At 52.3% G+C, this 18775-nt stretch overlaps 1 protein-coding gene across 5 annotated transcripts in view; it reads left to right on the forward strand.

The window, feature by feature from the left end:
- Window positions 1-18775, forward strand: part of SUFU (SUFU negative regulator of hedgehog signaling) — a 131303-nt gene that overhangs the window by 106731 nt on the left and 5797 nt on the right. For 4 of the 5 annotated variants that reach the window (XM_054436797.2, XM_054436798.2, XM_054436796.2 and 1 more), the window contains exons 9-11: window positions 6421-6555; window positions 8431-8569; window positions 18290-18358. In XM_054436797.2, coding sequence (XP_054292772.1) covers window positions 6421-6555; window positions 8431-8569; window positions 18290-18358 — 343 coding nt within the window. Of the gene's footprint in view, window positions 1-6420; window positions 6556-8430; window positions 8570-11006; window positions 11009-16927; window positions 17052-18289; window positions 18359-18775 lie in introns of all 5 variants that reach the window. The other variant, XM_054436805.2, reaches the window with a different exon arrangement.

Below are 18775 nucleotides of genomic sequence, written 5' to 3' on the forward strand. Positions count from 1 at the left end.
CCTCAGAGTCCAAAATGCCAACATTTTGTGACTCTCTAATCTGAGATGGGACATATTCCATCCACCTTTGCTGCACCTGTTTTTCTAGAGGCTTCTCTTAAATTAAAATTCCATCGAATACCCTTTGGGAAGTCCTGCCCTGTCTTCCAGGAAGGCAGTTCTTTTAAGAATTCAAGGAAAAGATAGATATGTCTTCATAGTCTTGAAACCCCGGAAGAAAAGACCACTCAAAAGAGATGGGAGTTTCTTAAGGAGAAATGTAGAAATATTATAGTTACTTTTGGGGTTTTGTCTCAGCTCTTTACTCATTGTGCGATCTTGGGCTAGTTATTTCAGTCTCTGAGTTTCAGTGTCTTTATCTGTAAAATGGGGAAAATAATGCCTCTTTATAGAGTTGTGATGGAAATGAAAAGAAGCAAAGTATACAGACGATTTAGCATGGGACCCAGCACCATAGTCTGTGCTCAATAAAAGATGTCTGTTATTATTGTGAATAGTCCCCTGAAAACCAAAAGGAGGTCTAATACCTCCAGGGACCAGTATAGGTCTGTAGAGAATACTTCACATAACTCAATTTGGAAGAATTTGAACAAATGCTGGAAGGAGAGAGATGTTATGTCAGCATAGACTTTAAAGAACAGGGTCAAGAAAAGCTGAAACTCAAGAACTGAGTCTTGCAAAAAAAGTGCAAATGACCAGCAAAAAGGACATTATTTTTGTACTTCTCTTTGGAGCAAGAAGAAAACCTAGACCCAATTGTTTGGACAGAGTAACATTTATCAGTGGCAGAGAGAAAGCAAAATTTGCTCAAGTTCTGTTATGGTTCCATATTAAAACAAATGGTTATCAGACCAGGAAGGGTCCCACAGGCATTGACAAGAGGGTTGAATCTATTATTTCAGCTCTCCTGGCTCACATGTATTGTGCCTCCAGAACACCAGAGTTGGCAGGCGAGAGTCGTGAAGCTGGTGTCAGCAATCTTTGAGGGAATGGGAGAGAGGTGTTGGCAGACTGGAAGTACTCAGAAGTTTCAGGATGCAAAAAACATCTTGCACTCTCTAGACTAGTGAGCTTGGTGTCACTCTCAGTGAAAATTCTGGACTAGATTATTCAGCAAGTAGGCTGTGAACACTCCAAGGGAAAGAGCGAGTCCTGAGAGTCAGAAAGAGCCAGGCTTGCCAGACCATCCTCATTGTCTTTTTATTTATTTATTTTTAATTTTTTCCAAAGACCCCTAAGTAGACTCAACATCGTCGTTGCCTTTTTAGAAATGCTTACCAGGCTGGCCGCAGTGGCTCACACCTGTAATCCCAGCACTTTGGGAGGCCGAGGCGGGCAGATCACTTGAGGTCAGGAGTTCGAGACCAGCCTGGCCAATATGGTGAAACCCCGTCTCTACTAAAAATACAAAAATTAGCCAGGTGTGATGGCAGGCGCCTATAATCCTAGCTGCTCGGGAGGCTGAGGCAAGAGAATTGCTTGAACCTGAGAGGCGAAGGTTGCAGTGAGCCGAGATCGCACCATTGCACTCCAGCCTGGGCGTCGCAGCGAGACTCTGTCTCAAAAAAGAAAAAAGAAATGCTTACCTGCCCAAGTAGACAAAGGAAGTGCTGTAGACCTTATATAGGCGGGGTTTAGCGAGATGTTTTGAGAACATTCTGACAGCATTATAGGCAAAACAGAAATGTCCAGAGAACATCCAGGAGGGTGAGGGCTGTGGCGATGGGAAGGTTGGGTTGATTTATAACTGGTTGGATGAGCTTACCCAAAGAGTAATGATGTCAGTCCGTCAGCCTGTCTGCCTAGCCCTTTCCTGTTTACTTTTTAATCAAAGCCTGGGATGAGAACATCGATGATGAATTTATCAGTTTTGTCAGTGATCTGAAGTCAGAAAGGAATGCCAATATGATGGATGCCAGAGTCAGGTTTCAGAAATACCCAAATTGCCGGAACACTAGCCAGATAGTGCAGAGTTCTTCTGCTCCTAGCTCCATGTAATCAGCCAGACATACTAGATGGGGGAGAACGGGTCCCAGGGCATCCCGTGGGAGAAAGCCCGAGGGAGATTTTGTTGACAGAGGGAGTGCAGTGTGAGTTGGTACTATGAGGAGGTTACAAAGAGTAGATAATTCGATGACAGTTTTAATAGAAATAAAATGTCCTGAACAAGAGAGATCATAGTTCCTTTGTGATCTGCACTGGTGAGGTCACATACTATGTTTATTGCCACACACGACACTTCACTTCTGGATGGGACACTCAAACTTTGACAGGTTAGAATGAGCCCAGGGGAGGTGACTTGAATGGATGGAGGATTTCAGAACCTTGTCAAGAATCTAGTTAAAAGTTAGGACCACAGATAGTAGAAAAAGAAACTTGGTGGGATGTGAGAGCAGCCTCAGGGATTGCAAAGTCTGTTACGGGAAGATAGATTCAGCTTGCTCTGGGCAACTTGAAGAACAGTGGTTTGAGAATTGCAGGAAGGCAGCTTGTGCTCTGTAGAAGGAAGAGAACCCTGGCATCACCTCCCTCAGTAGAGCAAAGGCCTCAATGTTTTTGTTGGACTGTAGTTGGGCCTTTCCAGAGCACCAATGGTTGACCAAAAGACTGCAGGGTCCACTCAAAGAGTCAGGAGCTCTTTCAAGCCTCATCTCAGAAGTACCCTCTCCCAAGCTCCAGGCAAGAACCTTTGTTCAGCAGGGAACTGGCCTGGCCAGAGGCAGTTGGATTCTGGGCCCAGGATAAAGGCAAACAAGTTTTGGTTAAGCCATTGACATTTTTACAGGAGGAGTCAGATAGACTTTTAGAGGCAGCCAGCTAACGTCAACATATTAATGCACTTGTCAGATATATTATGAGCGCCTACTACATCCCAGGCACTATTGGCCTCATCTGAGTCATCCCATTTAGTTATAATGACCTATTGTTATTTATTCTTGTTAAGAGGATACCAAAGCTCAGAGAGAAGTTAAGCCCAATGTCACATAAAACTGGAACCCAGAACTTAAGCTGTTAGCCACTCTGCCTCCTGGAGCACAGCCTTGGCCCCATGCCCCTGGCAGTCCCCAGTGGGTATGAGCTGTGCCTCCCTGAGAGCCCCTCTCCCTTCCAGCCCGCGAAGCCATGGCTTCCCCTCCACTGGGAACTCAGGGAGAAAACAGCCCAGCTGAAAAATTAGGCCATGCTGCCGAGCACACTACTTATTTTTTTATGACTAAGATTAAGCTGACAACCATGCAAAACATTGCAAACCTGTGTCGGCTGCAGATTTAATACCTCACCTAGCCCACACAAATAATTCATGCTTCTGCATCGATGTCCAGAAGAAACAAATCAGCAGAAAGCTGGGTTCTTGTGTGTGTGTGTGTGTGTGTGTGTGTGTGTGTGTGTGTGTGTATAGCAGCCACGTTTCCATCGAAGCAGCATGCCGGAAATACCCAAGCTCCAGGACTGCAGATCTTGCATTTTGCAATTTTTTTTTTCTCTTAAAAGATTAAAGTACAGTTTCAAATGATTGAAGGTTGGTGGGAGGTGTAAATGTGGGCACTTGTCACATTAATTCTTCAGATGATTAAGTTCTTTTCCATTTCTTTAAGGCTGTTTGCAGTTGGGTTTGATGTCCTGGTTCTGGGTGAGTGTGTTGTGGCAGTTACCAAGGTGACTTTAGCTGACTTTCAACAATTTATTTTTCCCTCCAGCTTGAGACGTCTCTAGCCCTGTGTGCTGTTGATTCTTTTCTGCAAGCCCCCACCCCACCTCCCATTGCTATTCATGAGCATTTTTGCCTGCACCATAGAGGCTGGGATTCTCTAGCAGGCCCTGCCTGGACAAGCCAAGCCTCAGCCCCTTTCAGGAGGACAGTAGTGTGTCTGGAGGCAGGAACCGGTGGTCAAAGATGGCACAGGGGAGTGACTGTGAGAGTCACCCCCTGGTTCTTTCGCTTAAACTCACTCTGAGCTCTTCGGCTCATCACCTCACCTCCCTAAGCCTCACTTACCTCCTCTGTGAAAGAAGGCTTGACAACAGAGCCTACCTCGTGCTTGCTGGGAGGAATCAGCGACTGAACCTATGGCCTTAGCAGAGGGTTGGCGTGGAGTAAGGGCTCAGGAAACATGGCTCAGGAAACACTGCTTCCTGAGTTCTGCTCTTGTTTGGGCCCTGAGGGCACCCTATGTCTCCACTGAGCCCTCACCTGTCACTGCTGCCTCCCTCAGAAGGAAGGGAGGTGCAGTGGCCCTGGTGGAAGGGAAAGAGAGTTGGTCGGAAGTCTGAGGCTTCGATCAGAAGTCTGACGCATGGTGAGCGGGGACGCGTCACCCGCTCTCTTTTGTAAAGGAAAGAGGTAGATTAAACAACCTCAGAGTTTCCTTCCAGTCCTGAATACTGTGACCCTCTTGGCCATAGCATTTGTCTCCTTCACAGGTCTTGTGCAAGGGCGAAGCCAGGGGAAAAGGCAGTTTTAGAGCTGGCTTTAGGAAAGCAGAGGAAGGGACCGCTTTGTGAAGGAACAGTCAGATCCGGGAGTGAGTCCTCACAAGGAGAAGGCCAGCAGGCAGGCACGGCCCGTGACCTCAGGGGCACGTTTAACCCACTGCCGCCACAGGGCCATCCTCTGTCTTTTGCCTGCGGACCCTACACCTTCCCCTGGGGAGGTGCCCTGCCTGTCAGGGTGCCATCCTGGCTGCAGGCCCCAGCACCTAGCTCCACAACATGTGAGGAGGTTGGGCCTGCCCCTCAGTGGCTGTCTGGCTGTCACCCTGGGTGGCTCCTGCCTGCCACTTGAATGATAAATAACTAGAGCTTCTCACCCAGTTTTTGATGGACACTTGGGGAATTGTTCTGAGATTCACAGCCCAAACCAGGATCCGGCCTTTTGAATGGGATCAGTGGGTAACTCTTATTTCTGGCTGAGGCAGATTTGAGAGGTTGTCAGTGGGGGCAGCTGAATTTGAAAGAGCAAATCTTAGAATGCAAAGGGACCCTGTGTCCCAGCCGTGGGCCGCACTTTTGGTGGGAAGCAGGCAGGAGGGAGTGTGGGGCAGCAGTGACAGCTCACCGTGCCAAGGCCACAGTCAGGAGGAATCTGGTACAGGCTCCTGGGGCCTTAAAGCCCAGCAGGGCAGGGGCCCGGTTCTGCTTTCCAGCCAAGCCCACTGGTCCGACTCCTAAGAGCCCAGCTTGTACTCAGCAGTACAGATTGTATCATCATCTGGTTAGATGAAGGGTGTGAATGTCCTGCAGCTCCTGGCTGCTGGCGGAATGTGCATCCTCAGAGCCTTCAGGGTCAGCTGGACAGAAACTCTTGGAGCCTCATCTCATGGTGCTCAGAGCTAGGGCTCGGAGGCTCCAGGGCAGGAGAGGAAGGGCTCCCAGAAGCTCCTGCTGATCACAGGGAAAGACAAGCCACTGTGCCATAAACTTTAATATAGAATGTTGGGGCCAGGCACGGTGGCTCATGCCTGTAATCCCAGCACTTTGGGAGGCCGAGGTGGGTGGATCACCTGAGGTCAGGAGTTTGAAACCAGCCTTGCCAACATGATGAAACCCTGTCTCTACTAAAAATACAAAAAAATTAGCCGGACATGATGGCAGGTCCCTTTAATCCCAGCTACTTGGGAGGTTGAGGCAGGAGAATCGCTTGAACCTGGGAGGCGGAGCTTGCAGTGAGCCAAGATCGTGCCACTGCACTCCAGCCTGGGTGACACGGCGAGACGCTATCTCAAAAAAAAAAAAAAAAAAACAAAGGCCGGGTGCAGTGGCTCACGCCTATAATCCCAGCACTTTGGGAGGCCAAGACAGGCAGATCACCTGAGGTCAGGAGTTCGAGACCAGCTTGGCCAACATGGTGAAACCCCGTCTCTACTAAAAAGACAAAAATTAGCCGGGCGTAGTGGCGGATGCCTGTGATCCCAGCTACTCAGGAGGCTAAGGCAGGAGACTTGCTTGAACCCAGGAGGCGGAGGTTGCAGTGAGCTGAAATCATGCCACTGCGCTCCAGCCTGGGTAACAGAGCGAGACACTATCTCAACAAAAAAAAAAAAAAAAAAAAAGAATGCTGGCCAAAGATGCAGGCTTTATAGAACCAGACCTACCCGAGACCAGATCTCAACTCTGGCCACTCCCTGGCTGTGCAACCTGTGCAAATTATTTAGCCTCCCTGTCCCCAGTTCCTCCTCTGTAAAAAAAAGAGAGAATGGTGGCAGCCACCTCTTGGGGGCATTGTGAGGAGTAGCCAGTCAGTGAGAAGTGCTTGGTGCAGTGGCTGGCGCTCGCCAGGCATATACAGAATGATGGCTGTCACCGTTATCATCAGTCACCACTATTGTCTTTATTACTCAGGAGCCCAGCTGGAGACTCCCATCTTGCTCCTCCCTGAGCTTTTCACCTTGTGCTGAACCTTTTCCTGTGCTTGCTTCACAGGAGCCGCAAAGACAGCCTGGAAAGTGACAGCTCCACGGCCATCATTCCCCATGAGCTGATTCGCACACGGCAGCTCGAGAGCGTACATCTGAAATTCAACCAGGAGTCCGGAGCCCTCATTCCTCTCTGCCTAAGGTGAGCGAGACAGCCCTGCCACACAGTTTACCCCACAGCACCCAGCTCAGCCTCCAGGGGGCACTTCAGAGCCTCCCCAGCCCCCTCCCCCAGCAGGCGTCCTGCAGGGCCTCCAAGGAGCCACTAGGCCTGTGCTTGCCGTCTCCCTGATGAGGGTGAGGCGCCTGTCCACAGCCTACACACCTAAGTAGGCTGGGGCTCAGGGAGGGAGGAGAGCTACTCCACTTGGGGCCTGTTTAGGAGCCTGGGGACTGTGAACCAGCCAGTCACCCCCATGTCACTGGGCCATGCGGTGTTCTCCTTGCCCAACCCTCTGGCTGGCCTAGGTGGTGAGAAGTCTGCCATGCTTCCTAGAGAGGGGCTCTCTTGTCTGCATCTTCTATCTAGCCCAGAGCAGCGACAGTCCCCAGTGGGCCCAGCACTGTGACCAGAGAGCCCCACTGGTCTCTGATTGCTTGTTTGACAGACCTTCCTCGTTCGCAAGTTCTGGAGTCAGAATCCACAGGGAGAAGTATTCCTCAGCCCTGCTCCCCTTAGGAAGGCTGTGGCCCAGGGAGTCTCAGGTGCCCCCAACCACCGACAAGCCCAGGGCAGGGATGGCAGGGTCCCCAGTAGCACTGGTTTGTCAGGGCGGGGTTGGGTGTGTTGGGCTCTATTTTCTCCTGCTTGCTGCTTTTCCCATGCGAAACACTCAGTTCTAAAACCTAGTGGCCAGCCCAGCAAACTCCTTGAGGGACCAGGAAGCCCAGCTGTGTCCCTTCTGCTTCTGTCCACAGTGCCAAAAGCCCAGCCCTATGGCCAGAACTCAGCTCTGTGCTCAGGGCTGCTGCACGGCTGCATCTGCTACAGCTGGCTACCCCACAGCCCTGGGGCTCCACCCACACTTTGAGCAGCAGAGGCACCAAGAGTAATTCTAAACTCACAGAACAGTGACAGGGAAGAAGAACTTGCACACTTGGGGACTCCCCACTGTCCCCAGCACATGGGAGTGAGTTTGAAGGGTAACTAGCCTTGGCCAGCCACCCTGGGCGGCAGACAGAGAGCAAATGGCCAGAATGAACAGGACCTGGCGGGGCCCACCGCCACCCCACAGCCACATCCTCCCCAGCCACTTCTCTGGCCCAGGCCCAGGGCCTTTCAACTGGTGAAGGGTTAATTGGAGGCAGTCTGAGAAGGCAGAGGGCAGGTTCCACTTCCTTTGCTGATGAGTGGCTCTGTCCATTAGCTGCCCCTGCCTGCCCCTCCCCCAGGTGTATTTCCAGACTAGGGATTAACAGTAACTTCTGTGGCTCCCTGAGTGACCCCACTTGGCTTCAGCTTGCTTACTTGCTTTTTTTTTAAAGATGTGCCGTGGCCTTTGGGCCAGCCACTTGAATGTTATGGGAAAGCCCAGGAGCAGGTGGAGGATTCTGCCCTGGACACTGAAGGGTCCCAATGCGGAGGCACTATCCCATCGTCCCAGCGAAACTTGTCTAGACACTATTTCACCTCCGTCCCCTAAGGGGGGATGTGACCCCCGTCTTAGCTCTGGGCGTGACCTTCAGCACGTTGCTACCTTCCCTCTCTGCCATCAGTTTACCTAAGGGAGGTGAGCTCCAGGATCTCTGCAGGGCTTTTGAACTTAAGTGTTTTCTGCTAGCTTTGAGCACTTTGGAAGGATGACGTTAGAGAACTTGTGAGGGGCTTCTCTTTGAAGGTGTTGAAATGAGCGTGTTTGGATACAGTCCCCTGTTGATGGGCAGGTGGGCAGCCAGGAGGGCATGTACCTGGCCCGCGGACCATAGTCCCCACTGTCCCAGAGCCTTGGCCAGACCTGCTGCGCTTGGAACTGTTTCCAGGCCCAGCTCCTCACTGTCTCCATGTTCCCATTTCCAGGGGCAGGCTCCTGCATGGACGGCACTTTACATATAAAAGTATCACAGGTGACATGGCCATCACGTTTGTCTCCACGGGAGTGGAAGGCGCCTTTGCCACCGAGGAGCATCCTTACGCGGCTCATGGACCCTGGTTACAAGTGAGAAGGCCCTTTTTCTTCTCCCTCCTTCCTTTCATAGACTTCCTTGCCCACCCCTCGTCTTCTCCCTTGGCAGCTGTTGGTGGCACCCCTTCCTGGGGGGCTGGTCATGAATGCCTCATGGATTCAGGGCCTGGGGCCTGTGTGTAGATGTGGAGTGTGGATGCTGCTACCCACTCCAGCAGCTCTAGGAGCACTTCCTGACCTTCTCCCCCTGTCACCTGAGACACAAGTGTTAACTCTCCAGGCCCTGGCTCTTGGTAATTCTGGTTCCCCGTGGAAATCCAGGTTGGAGGGATATAAGACTTTCTGTACCCTGGGTAAACCAAGTTACAAGAACTCAAGGATGAAGCAAGATGGGAGGATGTGTGGAGGCCACTCTCCAATGGCTACATGGAAATCCTACCAGAATTCAGACAGTGGCATGTGTGCCTGGACCAGGGGCTGGGCAGGCCTCAGTGGGAAGAGCCTCCCCTTCTCAGCCTACCCCCCATCTGACAGCCCTCCCGTTCCTCCTGAGTTTGTGTGACCAGAGACCTGCTGGCTTGTCCAGAGCACTTTGTCCTTCCTTTGCTCTTCTGGCTGGAGTGAGCTTCAGAGCTGATGCCAAGCAGGGTACCGGAGCCTCAGAGCCATAGGCCTCCTTCCAGTCCCCACCCCGTCCCGGGTCTCTAACAGGTGCTCAGCCTACTCCACCACACTCCTGAGTGTCTTGGAGGGACAGCATCCTTTTTTGGCATTTGTTTGTTGGGGGTGGGGAGAGGATTGAACCCTTAACTTCACCTCGCTCGCAAGTATCAAGAAAGGGAACCTGACCCTAAACCTAAAGGTGGCCATATCTGGTTTGTGAATGTATTGGAGAGGCATGCAGCATTACAGTAGAGGGAAAGAGAATGATGCTGGGTTTGTGGGTTTCACCCAGTCTGGGGAGTCTGTGAAGCATATGTAGTCGATACAGACACAATTTTTGTCCCTGCATGTCTACAGAATTTCTCCTCCTTCAGGCCAGGCCCCTCTTCTCCCCCCACCACCAAAATACTAACCCTTAATTAAAACAAACAGCAAACAAAGGACACCAACCACACTCCCCAGACTAAGCCGAGATAGAAATGGAAGCTAGTGCTTTAGGGATATTGTGTTCCATAAATTATCTTGCCTTTTTCCACTGTTGTTATTATATCGTTTCATAACAAAATTACTTTGAACCATAAAGTTATAAATACATTTTAAAAGTCCCACTTGGTAACATTAGATTTCTGTCCATGTGGTGTTGGTAGTTACTGTAACAAAAGCTCTGAAGTGTAGTATTTGAAATTAGCCCAGCACAAGTGGAAAGGGCCTCCCCCCATTCCCTACCCCCAGCCATGTCCTGGGCTGCTGCCTCTGCCCCTGTGGAGAACAGGGAGGGAGCAGGCCTGTCTCCTGGGCAGAGCTGCTGAGGAGGCTGGAGGTAAGGACAAGCCCCTGAGAGTTCACAGGTCATCATTCCCAAGTGTCCTCAGGTAGCGTGTGTGTGTGTGTGTGTGTATGTGTGTGTATGTGTGTGAAATGTTCAAGCACGTTTTCCTGGGACAGTCGGGACTGGGGCCTTCCCAAACTGCAGAATACATTCTACCCAGTTATGTTTCACATCCTCAGCTCTGAACCTATCCTCGGAGTTCTGCCCTCCCCTCCTGGAACGTCTTTCTGCCCTGAGGAGAGGGTAGTCAGCATCTCCAATTTTCAGCAGCTCAAGAACCTTGGCCCCCACAGGACTTGGCAGATGTCACATTGTCCCTCAGTCCCCTGAATGCCCTTCGGACCCAACCCCAATTCCCCAAGCCCCTGACCCCCTAGCTGCCGGGTTTCCCACTCTCGGTGCCACAACCCCGTCACCTCCCTGGCAGCCCCTCAGCGAGCCTGAGGCCCAGCACCCGCTGGCTCCCCAGCACATGGTCCCCTCCCATGGGCTGTTGCCCAGGGAACCGGGGCGCGGTGGGAACGAGCTGCTGGCCTCGGCATGTTTCAATAAAGTTGCTGTGCTGGGAGCTACTCAATCAAAGGCCTGTGTTATGGGCTCATTAGTGTGGTCCACCACGGGGCCGGCTCACAGGAGAGCTCCTGGGAAGGCTGGCGGAGGCCCCACACCCCAAGCACCCACCCTTGATCACCGAGGGGTTTCTCAGGCCCTTTCCAAGGAGCCCTGGGAAACCCTCTGACCCTGCCCCCAGCCGGCTTCTCAGTGGTGGAGCCAACACTCACCCCAGCCCTCCTCCCCCTGCCAGGCAGCCAGCACTTTGTGCCTCTGACTGCCAGCCAGCCTCCCCTGTTAGGGTCTTGCCACTGTGGCCACAGGCAGCTCCCTTGCTAGTGGGAACCTGGGCTTGTAATTACTTGTGGGCCTCTAGGTCTCCCTCTGGGGCTGGCTGTCTCCCCGGGAGTCTGCAGGACCTCCTAGAGGTCTGGGGTTAGACTTGCAGTCGCCAGTGAGGGCCACTCCACTGGGCCAAGGAGAGCCATAGGTCCCTCAGGAGGGGACCCCAGCACAAAGAGGCCCACCCTTGCTCCCTGCAGGCATCTCTTGCTCGCGCCCCCAGGGTTCTGAGGTGTCTTCTTGGGCCTTGTGTGCCCAGGCCTGTTGGGGGCAGAGGAGTAGGAAGGAGTGAAATCCAATAGACCCAGGACATGACGACACCCAGTCTTCTGTTCTCTTAACTGCTGCCGGAACTCTCCCATTGGTCCCAGCTGAAATGGAGGAGCTGGGATGACTTTGTTACAGCAGCCTTGGAAGCCCTCACTCCCAGCCTTGGCACCTTGTTCTGGCCACCAGCCCAGCCCAGGCCTGTTATCTCTTGGGAGAAAGCGTGGCAGAGACATCCTGCAGGGGGAAGAGTGACAAGGAGAGGCCGAGAGGAAAAGGCAGAAGGTTTGGGAACTCGAGCCCCTTTCCGGAGCCTGTGGAATGGCCCCAGACAGGCCTCCACACCCACCTGCTCCCCAGCCTCCCCCCATCAGTCCAGACCCAGGAGAGTCAGGGCCCCAGCATGTGGCAAAGCAGGGCTGTCTGCAGCACCAGGTGGAGCACAGTGGACACTCCCTACTTTATGGAGGATCTGGGGGTGCAGGAAGCCAGCTCCAGTTCCACAGGCTTTCACTTTCTGGAGAACAGCACCTTGACTCCGTCTGCCCTGCCATTTGCTGTTTTCATCCTTGCTGAGACTGTAAAGCTTATCAGCCAATTCCGGGGCTGTGCAGGAGGCTCTTCAGACCCTGGGAGGGGGCCTGCCAAGGTCTGCTCCTGCACCTCCTTCCCCCAGCATTCCTCATCCTGGTGGCTTTAACAAGCCTCTCTCCCTTGAGCCTGTCAACACTGGGCTGTTAGTCTTCTGAGTGGGAGCCCGGCCCAGAACTGAGTCGTTCATCCGTCCGCAGCCAGGGTTGATCTGAAGGGGGATAAGTCTCAGCCCCAGCGGTCACATAGGGGTCACATCACCAAATATGAGAATATTGTTTTAGGCCCCGCAGTGCTTTCTCAGCTGTGTGGTGTCTGACAGCTCACTCAGGTGGCGCCCCTAGTCCCAGCCATTCTCTGCCAGTCCTGATGGGAAGCCCCAGGCGTGGGAGAAGATGCCCAGCAGCTGTTCCAAGTGGGCTCTGCTGCTCCAGGCCAGGCTTGGGAAGGTGCTGCCGAGCTCTCCTCTGGACAAGCCCTGCCTTCTGCTACCCCTTTGGATATTGTGTAGAAGATGACTTGGGAATCCCCAGCCCATGCCCTGGGCACCTCCTCTTTAGTGCTTCTACTGTTCCTCCTTCCACGGGTGAACCCAGCCATACTTATTCTCCCTGGAGACCTTTGCTTGGACTGCCCCTGAGACCTTGTTGTCCAGGGGGACACCCATTAAGGTTTAGAGCCCAGCAATGTGCCTGGGGAAGTACCCTCCCTTGTAGGAAAGGACTGTGATGCCGCACTGTGTCCCTGGCAGCCCACAGCCAGAGCAGGAGTCTGAGCCTGCTTCTGGCCACCAGAGCCAACTTTTCACCGCCCACTAAGAACAGGAAATGAGCGAGACCTGTGCCCCCACTGCAGCCCGCTACCTGCCGCACCACACGCCTCTGCCCCTGACCTGGGTTGGGGGTGTACTCCAGGCTGTTTTCTGGCTTTTGTCTGGCCTGTGGAGTGGGGGTGGGAGGGAAGGGACGCAGACAGGACTGCTTCCCCGTCCCTGCCTCCTCCACTGCCATCGTGGGTGCCAGAGCAGCTCCTTGGCAGGCTCTTCCACTGTAAACAACACATTTCCTTCCCTGAGAGGAGGAAAGGGAGGGAAAAGAAAGCCAAACTTGTTGGGAAGCAAGTACAACGTGTCAACATGAAGAACAAACAAGGCCCTGGACAAAGTGTGGATTGTCATACCAAGGGGAAGGAGTGGGCATTGTCAGCCGCTCTTTGCAGACTCAGAAATATCATTGACCACAGACATCTGAATCGGCGTCAGATCTGCAGCAGCTGGGCCCCTGCCTGCAGCGCAGCCTGGCTTGCCCAGGGCAGGCACTGACACAAGATCACTTTTCGAGTTCCTTTCTGGAACTTGCTGGGGCCTGGGGAATTGGGAGGTTGTTGACAATCCTCCCTCACCACCACCCAGCCAAGCTGGTTAAGGCAGCTGGTGTCAGCCCACTGGAGTAGCTGCTGGCCTAGATTCCAAGCCCCGCTCCCTGGCCAAAGGTGGGAACTGGCGGTAACCAAGATCCATTGCCCACCTCGCAGCTCAGCCAGTTTGATGGTGGTGAAGCTACAGCCACCAACTCACCCCTGTTGGTTTAAGCCTGTGCCCAAACCCCCTTTCCCTGTGGGCCTGAGTATTTCCCCAGCAGCCCCTCACCATGATCTCCTGGGGCACACTTAAAAATACAAGTGCTGGCCAGGTGCAGTGGCTCACGCCTGTAGTCAATCCCAGCACTTTGGGAAGCTGAGGTGGGTGGATCACCTGAGGTTGGGAGTTCGAGACCAGCCTGACCAATGTGGAGAAACCCCATCTCTACTAAAAATACAAAATTGCCAGGCACAGTGGCTCACACCTGTAATCCTAGCACTTTGGGAGGCCGAGGCAGGCGGATCATGAGGTCAGGAGATCGAGACCATCCTGGCTAACACAGTAAACCCCGTCTCTACTAAAAATACAAAAAATTAGCCGGGCATGGCAGCGGGCGCATGTAGTCCCAGCTTGTTTGTCTGCTGTTAAACAGCAGACAAAACTCCAGTCCCTGGCTGGGCCCAGTGGCTCACGCCTGTAATCCCAGCACTTTGGGAGGCTGAGGCAGGAGAATGGCGTGAACCCAGGAGGCGGAGCTTGCAGTGAGCCGAGATCACGCTACTGCACTCTAGTCTGGGTGACAGAGCGAGACTCCATCTCAGAAAAAAAAAAAAAAAAATTAGCTGGGCGTGGTGGCGTGTGCCTGTAATCCCAGCTACTCAAGAGACTGAGGCAGGAGAATCGCTTGAACCCAGGAGGCAGAGGTTGCGGTGAGCTGAGATTGCGCCATTGCACTCCAGCCTGGAAAACAAGAGCAAAACTCCGTCTCAAAAAAAAGCATGGGCCTTGGCCTTGCCCAGAATATTCTGATTCAGGAAGTGTGAATGGGGCCTAGCATCCCCATATTTTCAGAAGCCTCCCAGGGGAATGTGCTGCTCAGATTGGTCGGGGGTCTTCCTCTCTTACTAGAGGGTCTCCTCCCTTTGAGAGCTGTTTGTGTACAAACATGTGTTTTCTGCCTGGCTCTTGGTAAGTGCAAATATCAGTGAGTGCTGTTATCAATATTATTTCTACTGCTACTTTCTGGGCTAGAGAACTGTCAAGATGTATGTATTCACTAGGCTGGCCTGGGAATTTGCCCCACTGTCCCCTCTTGGGAACCATCTCTGGGCATTGGTTTGCTTTCCTTTTCATTGGCCAGTCTGGTTTTTTAGCAGTGTCTGTGACTCTCAGACTTCTAGCCCTCTTAAGTTGAGCAGGTGGCCAGGAAATGTGTGGCTGGTGGAGGTTGGGACTGCTGATTTTCCAGGTCATTGGTAAAAACCAAAGCTACCTTCACTTCCCTCACCAGAAGACAGAGAAGTCATCCCCGTCTATATAGGCTTCTACAGTTGGGGTGTCTTCCCCAGACAGGAAAAGAGCATCCTCTATCACTATGAGATCAGATAGCTGTTCCTCTAAAGTCCAGAGCCTTGAGCCAGGCGTGGTGGCTCATGCCTGTAATCCCAGCAGTTTGGGAGGCCAAGGCAGATGGATCATTTGAGGTCAGGAGTTCAAGACCAGCCTGGCCAACATGGCGAAACCCTGTCTCTACTAAAAATACAAAAATTAGCTGGACGTGCTGATGGTCACCTGTAATCCCAGCTACTCGGGAGGCTGAGGCAGGAGAATCGCTTGAACCCAGGAGGCGGAGGTTGCAATGAGCCAAGATTGTGCCACTGCACTCCAGCCTGGGCGATAGAGCAAGAGATTCCGTCTAAAAAATAAAAAGAAAAGTCCAGAGCCTTGTCTCCTCTGGGTACCTACCCTTGGGCAAAGTGGGGATGATAGTCACCTCCCTAGCAGAACTGCTATAAGGATTCAATGAAATGACACTGATCAAGCTCTTAGCACAGCACCTAGCACATGATGGAGGTACTGCTTCTGCTATTGGCCATTTTTACTGTCATTTTTATCATCACCATTCCCATTATTATTCGTGACAGAGCCAAGCAGCTCTGTAGGGACCCAGTGAGCCTCAGGAGTGCCAAGCCCCAGAACTGCCCAGGCTTTTCCCACCGTTGCATCACAAGGGCGAGTCTGTTACTCGGGAGAGCTCCCAGGAGCTGCCCCATCTTAGCTGTCTATCTCCAGTGTCCTGTTGATAAGATCTGTTAACATTCTCAGCTCCAGGTCTGAAATATACAAAGAACAGGGCCTGTTTGTTCAATCCAACCTTCTAAGGTTTAACTCCCAAAGGAAATTAAATTAGGTGCCTGGAGCTATGACAATCTGTCGTGTTTCTTTGCAGAGAACGTCACCCTTAATATCATGTAGTTCTCATGTATAATTTTTCCCCTTTAATTCTTTTAAAATAACGTGAAGTTTCCAGCAGGAACCAGCAAATCACCAAAAGCAAAAATGGAGGAGCAGCTAGGGTTTGTCCTCATTTTTGATCTGGCCATCCCCTCCCCCAACTGAGTCCAAAATAAGTCCACACACAGATGGTGCCGCGCATGGTCGTTGCTCTACTAAAAGCCACCATAACTCACCCTCTCCTTAGCACCAGTTCCAGACCTTTGTCAGGGGAACCAGCTTAGAACTGAACTCAGTGTTGGTGGCATGATATTTCCTTGAAGAATAACTCTGGCGTCTCACTGGGTGGCCATAGCGCCTGTGAACCCTCACCCCTCTTCCTGTCCTCCCTCCACCCCATCTCACCCCCAGCACTTGTTGTAGTCCCACATCTATTTACTGATCTGGCAGAAAGCCCCTCCCTCCAAGTTGTTTGTGAGTTAGAAATTAGCCCAGCCCGGCCCAGACTGGAGCCATTGTAATATAATTGGGTTTTAGGTATGCTTGTGTTTGTGCTAGCGTTTGCAGAGATGGCAACGAGCCCCGGAAATGCCAAAAATATGAATGTAACTTTTGTACTGCTTGAGCAGACTGGTGATAACTGGTGGGGAAACTCAACTTTTGGGGAGGACACCCCTGGGATAAGAGAGTAGGAGGAGCAAGGGCTTAGGCTGTGAGAGGGAGTACGTGTGTGGCTGGAGTCTGGGCAGAGTCGGCCAGTCCCACTTTGGGGAATTAGGAAGAACTATAGGGGTGTACCTCCCTGAACTTTGCCAACTTTGCCTCTCCTGGTCTGTCTCTAAGCCTTGTCTCTGTCCTTGGTCGGGGCCCTAGCTCCTAGAACAGAGAGTTTGGTGAGGAGATGTGGACCAGTGGTCAGAGTTATTTTGTTCTTACTATGGGCTTGGAGCCTGGGAAGGCTGGGTCTCTTGTCTCCCTGCCAGCCAAGAGAGGGTGCTTGTCCTGGTGGGAAATGGGCTGCCTTCATGCCTGTGTCCCTGGAAGGATGAATGGATGAGTCAGTGTCCTGGGGGTGAGAGTTCAGCATTCGGGAGCAGTACTCCAGGCACTAAATTGAGAGTCCAGACATGACCAGGATATGGTCTTAGCCACTCACAAGCCGTGTGACACTGAGCAAATTACATAACCTGCCTGTGCCTGTTTCCTCCACTGTAAGGAGACAGGGAGATGAGCAGTTAGCACGCCTGGTATGATGGCGGCTTTTCTGCTCACTTGGGGGTAGTGTTCTTATTTCTCACTCCCTCCTCCACCCCGTCCACTTCTTGCTTTGGAGACCTCCGTCCTGTGAGCTCCCAAGCCGTCCTGTGTGCTCACCTTCCTGTGTGCTCACCTTCCTTGTTATCTCACAGTGTGGAAACTTTTGTTCTTGGCAGCTGACAATTCCCAGGGGAAACCTGGTGTGTATTTTTTCAAGTTCTCAATTCTCCTTCTCACAGGAAGGGTCTCCCCTCAGAGGAACCCCTCACCTGGATCTTCACCCCATTATCTTTCTTCCTTTGTGCCCTACCTGGGTGTTTAAGGTGTACGGGAGGAGACAGGTAGAGCTGTGGCCTGGGGGTACAGAAGGGTCTGCAGTGGAGGGAGGCTGGGAGGCCCTGGGGACAAAGACAGGGAGGGGGAGAGGTAAAGGAAGGGGTCAGAGTTGGAAGAGGAAAGACACCCTCACCCAGGGCATGGTGGGGTGCAGACCTGGGATCAGCTTGGCCTGGCTCTGCCTAGCAGCCTGACCAGAGGGGTGGGTGGGGAAAAATGGCCCAGCAGATTGAGGAAGGCCTGGTTTTAGAGGCCCTGAGAGCCCTTGGACGTTGCTATTGGCTGTGAAAACCTCTTTAGCGGATGAAGTTGGTGGTTGTGCCAGCCAAATAGTGGGGCCAGACTCAGCATCAAAGCGAGAGGCAATGAGGTGTCAGACTAGAACAGCAATGTGGAATGCTGGGAGGTGACCTAGAGAAAAGGAACCTCAAAGAAGGCTGGAGGAACTCAGTGGCTGATCGAGCACAGCAGGGCAGGGGCTTGGGAGCTTCCAGCCTGGGAGGATGTGGCTACTGTGAATGGGAATGGAAGTTGGGAGTCCCTTTGTCATCTGTAAAATGAGACATTGGTCCACAATCTCCAGATTCTCCAGCTCAGACATTCTTGGATGTACCTTCCAGGGCACTTCCAGATTCCAGATAGGGCTTGTATTCCAAGTCCAAACAGATTCCTTTTGTCCTGCTACGGTGAGGGGCAGAGGGGGACACTAGAGCCTGACTGGGCAGCAGCTTTAATTTAATTTTTTTCCTTTTAATTTTTCTTTTCTGTTCCTTTTTCTTCCTGAGATTCCTTTTTACCAGCCCCACCAGTGTTCATCTCCCTTCTGGGAGCAGCATTCCCAGCTCTCCCAATGTCCTCCCTCCCCTCCCCATTGTCCCCTGACCCCTTTCCTTCTATGCCTCAGTCTGATATTGCAGGGAGGTGAGGGTGTGGGGGGAATGACAGTTGGGAACAGGCCTCAAACACTTCCCTGTGTCCCTTGAACAGATCACAGTGAGCTCATCTCTCCTCCATGGTCAGAAGAGAGGTATAAAGCTTGGTGGTTGGCAAAAAGATCATACATTTAAAAAAAATAATAAAAGCCTGCTTTGTGCCTTCACAGATTCTGTTGACCGAAGAGTTTGTAGAGAAAATGTTGGAGGATTTAGAAGATTTGACTTCTCCAGAGGAAGTAAGTTTGTTTGACTTTCCCTGACAACAGGTCCCGTCTCCGGGACCATGTGTGTGCGTGCGTGTGCGCGTCTGTGCATGCATGTGTGCGTGTGTACCTGTGGTGCGTGTGTGCTTGCATGTATCTGCGTGGCTGCATCTGTGGGCTCCTCCCCAAGGTGCAGGGATAGGCTGGAGAGGAGACTGTAGATTTCTCTTTTGTTTCTATGTACCCTCACCATCCCCTGCCCTACCCCCAGCCCTTGTAAGGACACCCAGCAAATCATCTGAATTGCCAGCTCCTGAGAGCCTCATTGAAGAGGAAGCCAGGGCCTTCAGGCTAGTACGAGTTCTCCCCAGCCCCTGCTGTTCCCTGGCAGGTTCTGAACAGAACGCCCATGTCTGTTGCCAGAGAACATTCCACTGGGGAGTTCTGGTG

This window comes from Pongo pygmaeus, chromosome 8 (genome assembly GCF_028885625.2).
Source record: "Pongo pygmaeus isolate AG05252 chromosome 8, NHGRI_mPonPyg2-v2.0_pri, whole genome shotgun sequence".
NCBI lineage: Eukaryota > Metazoa > Chordata > Mammalia > Primates > Hominidae > Pongo > Pongo pygmaeus.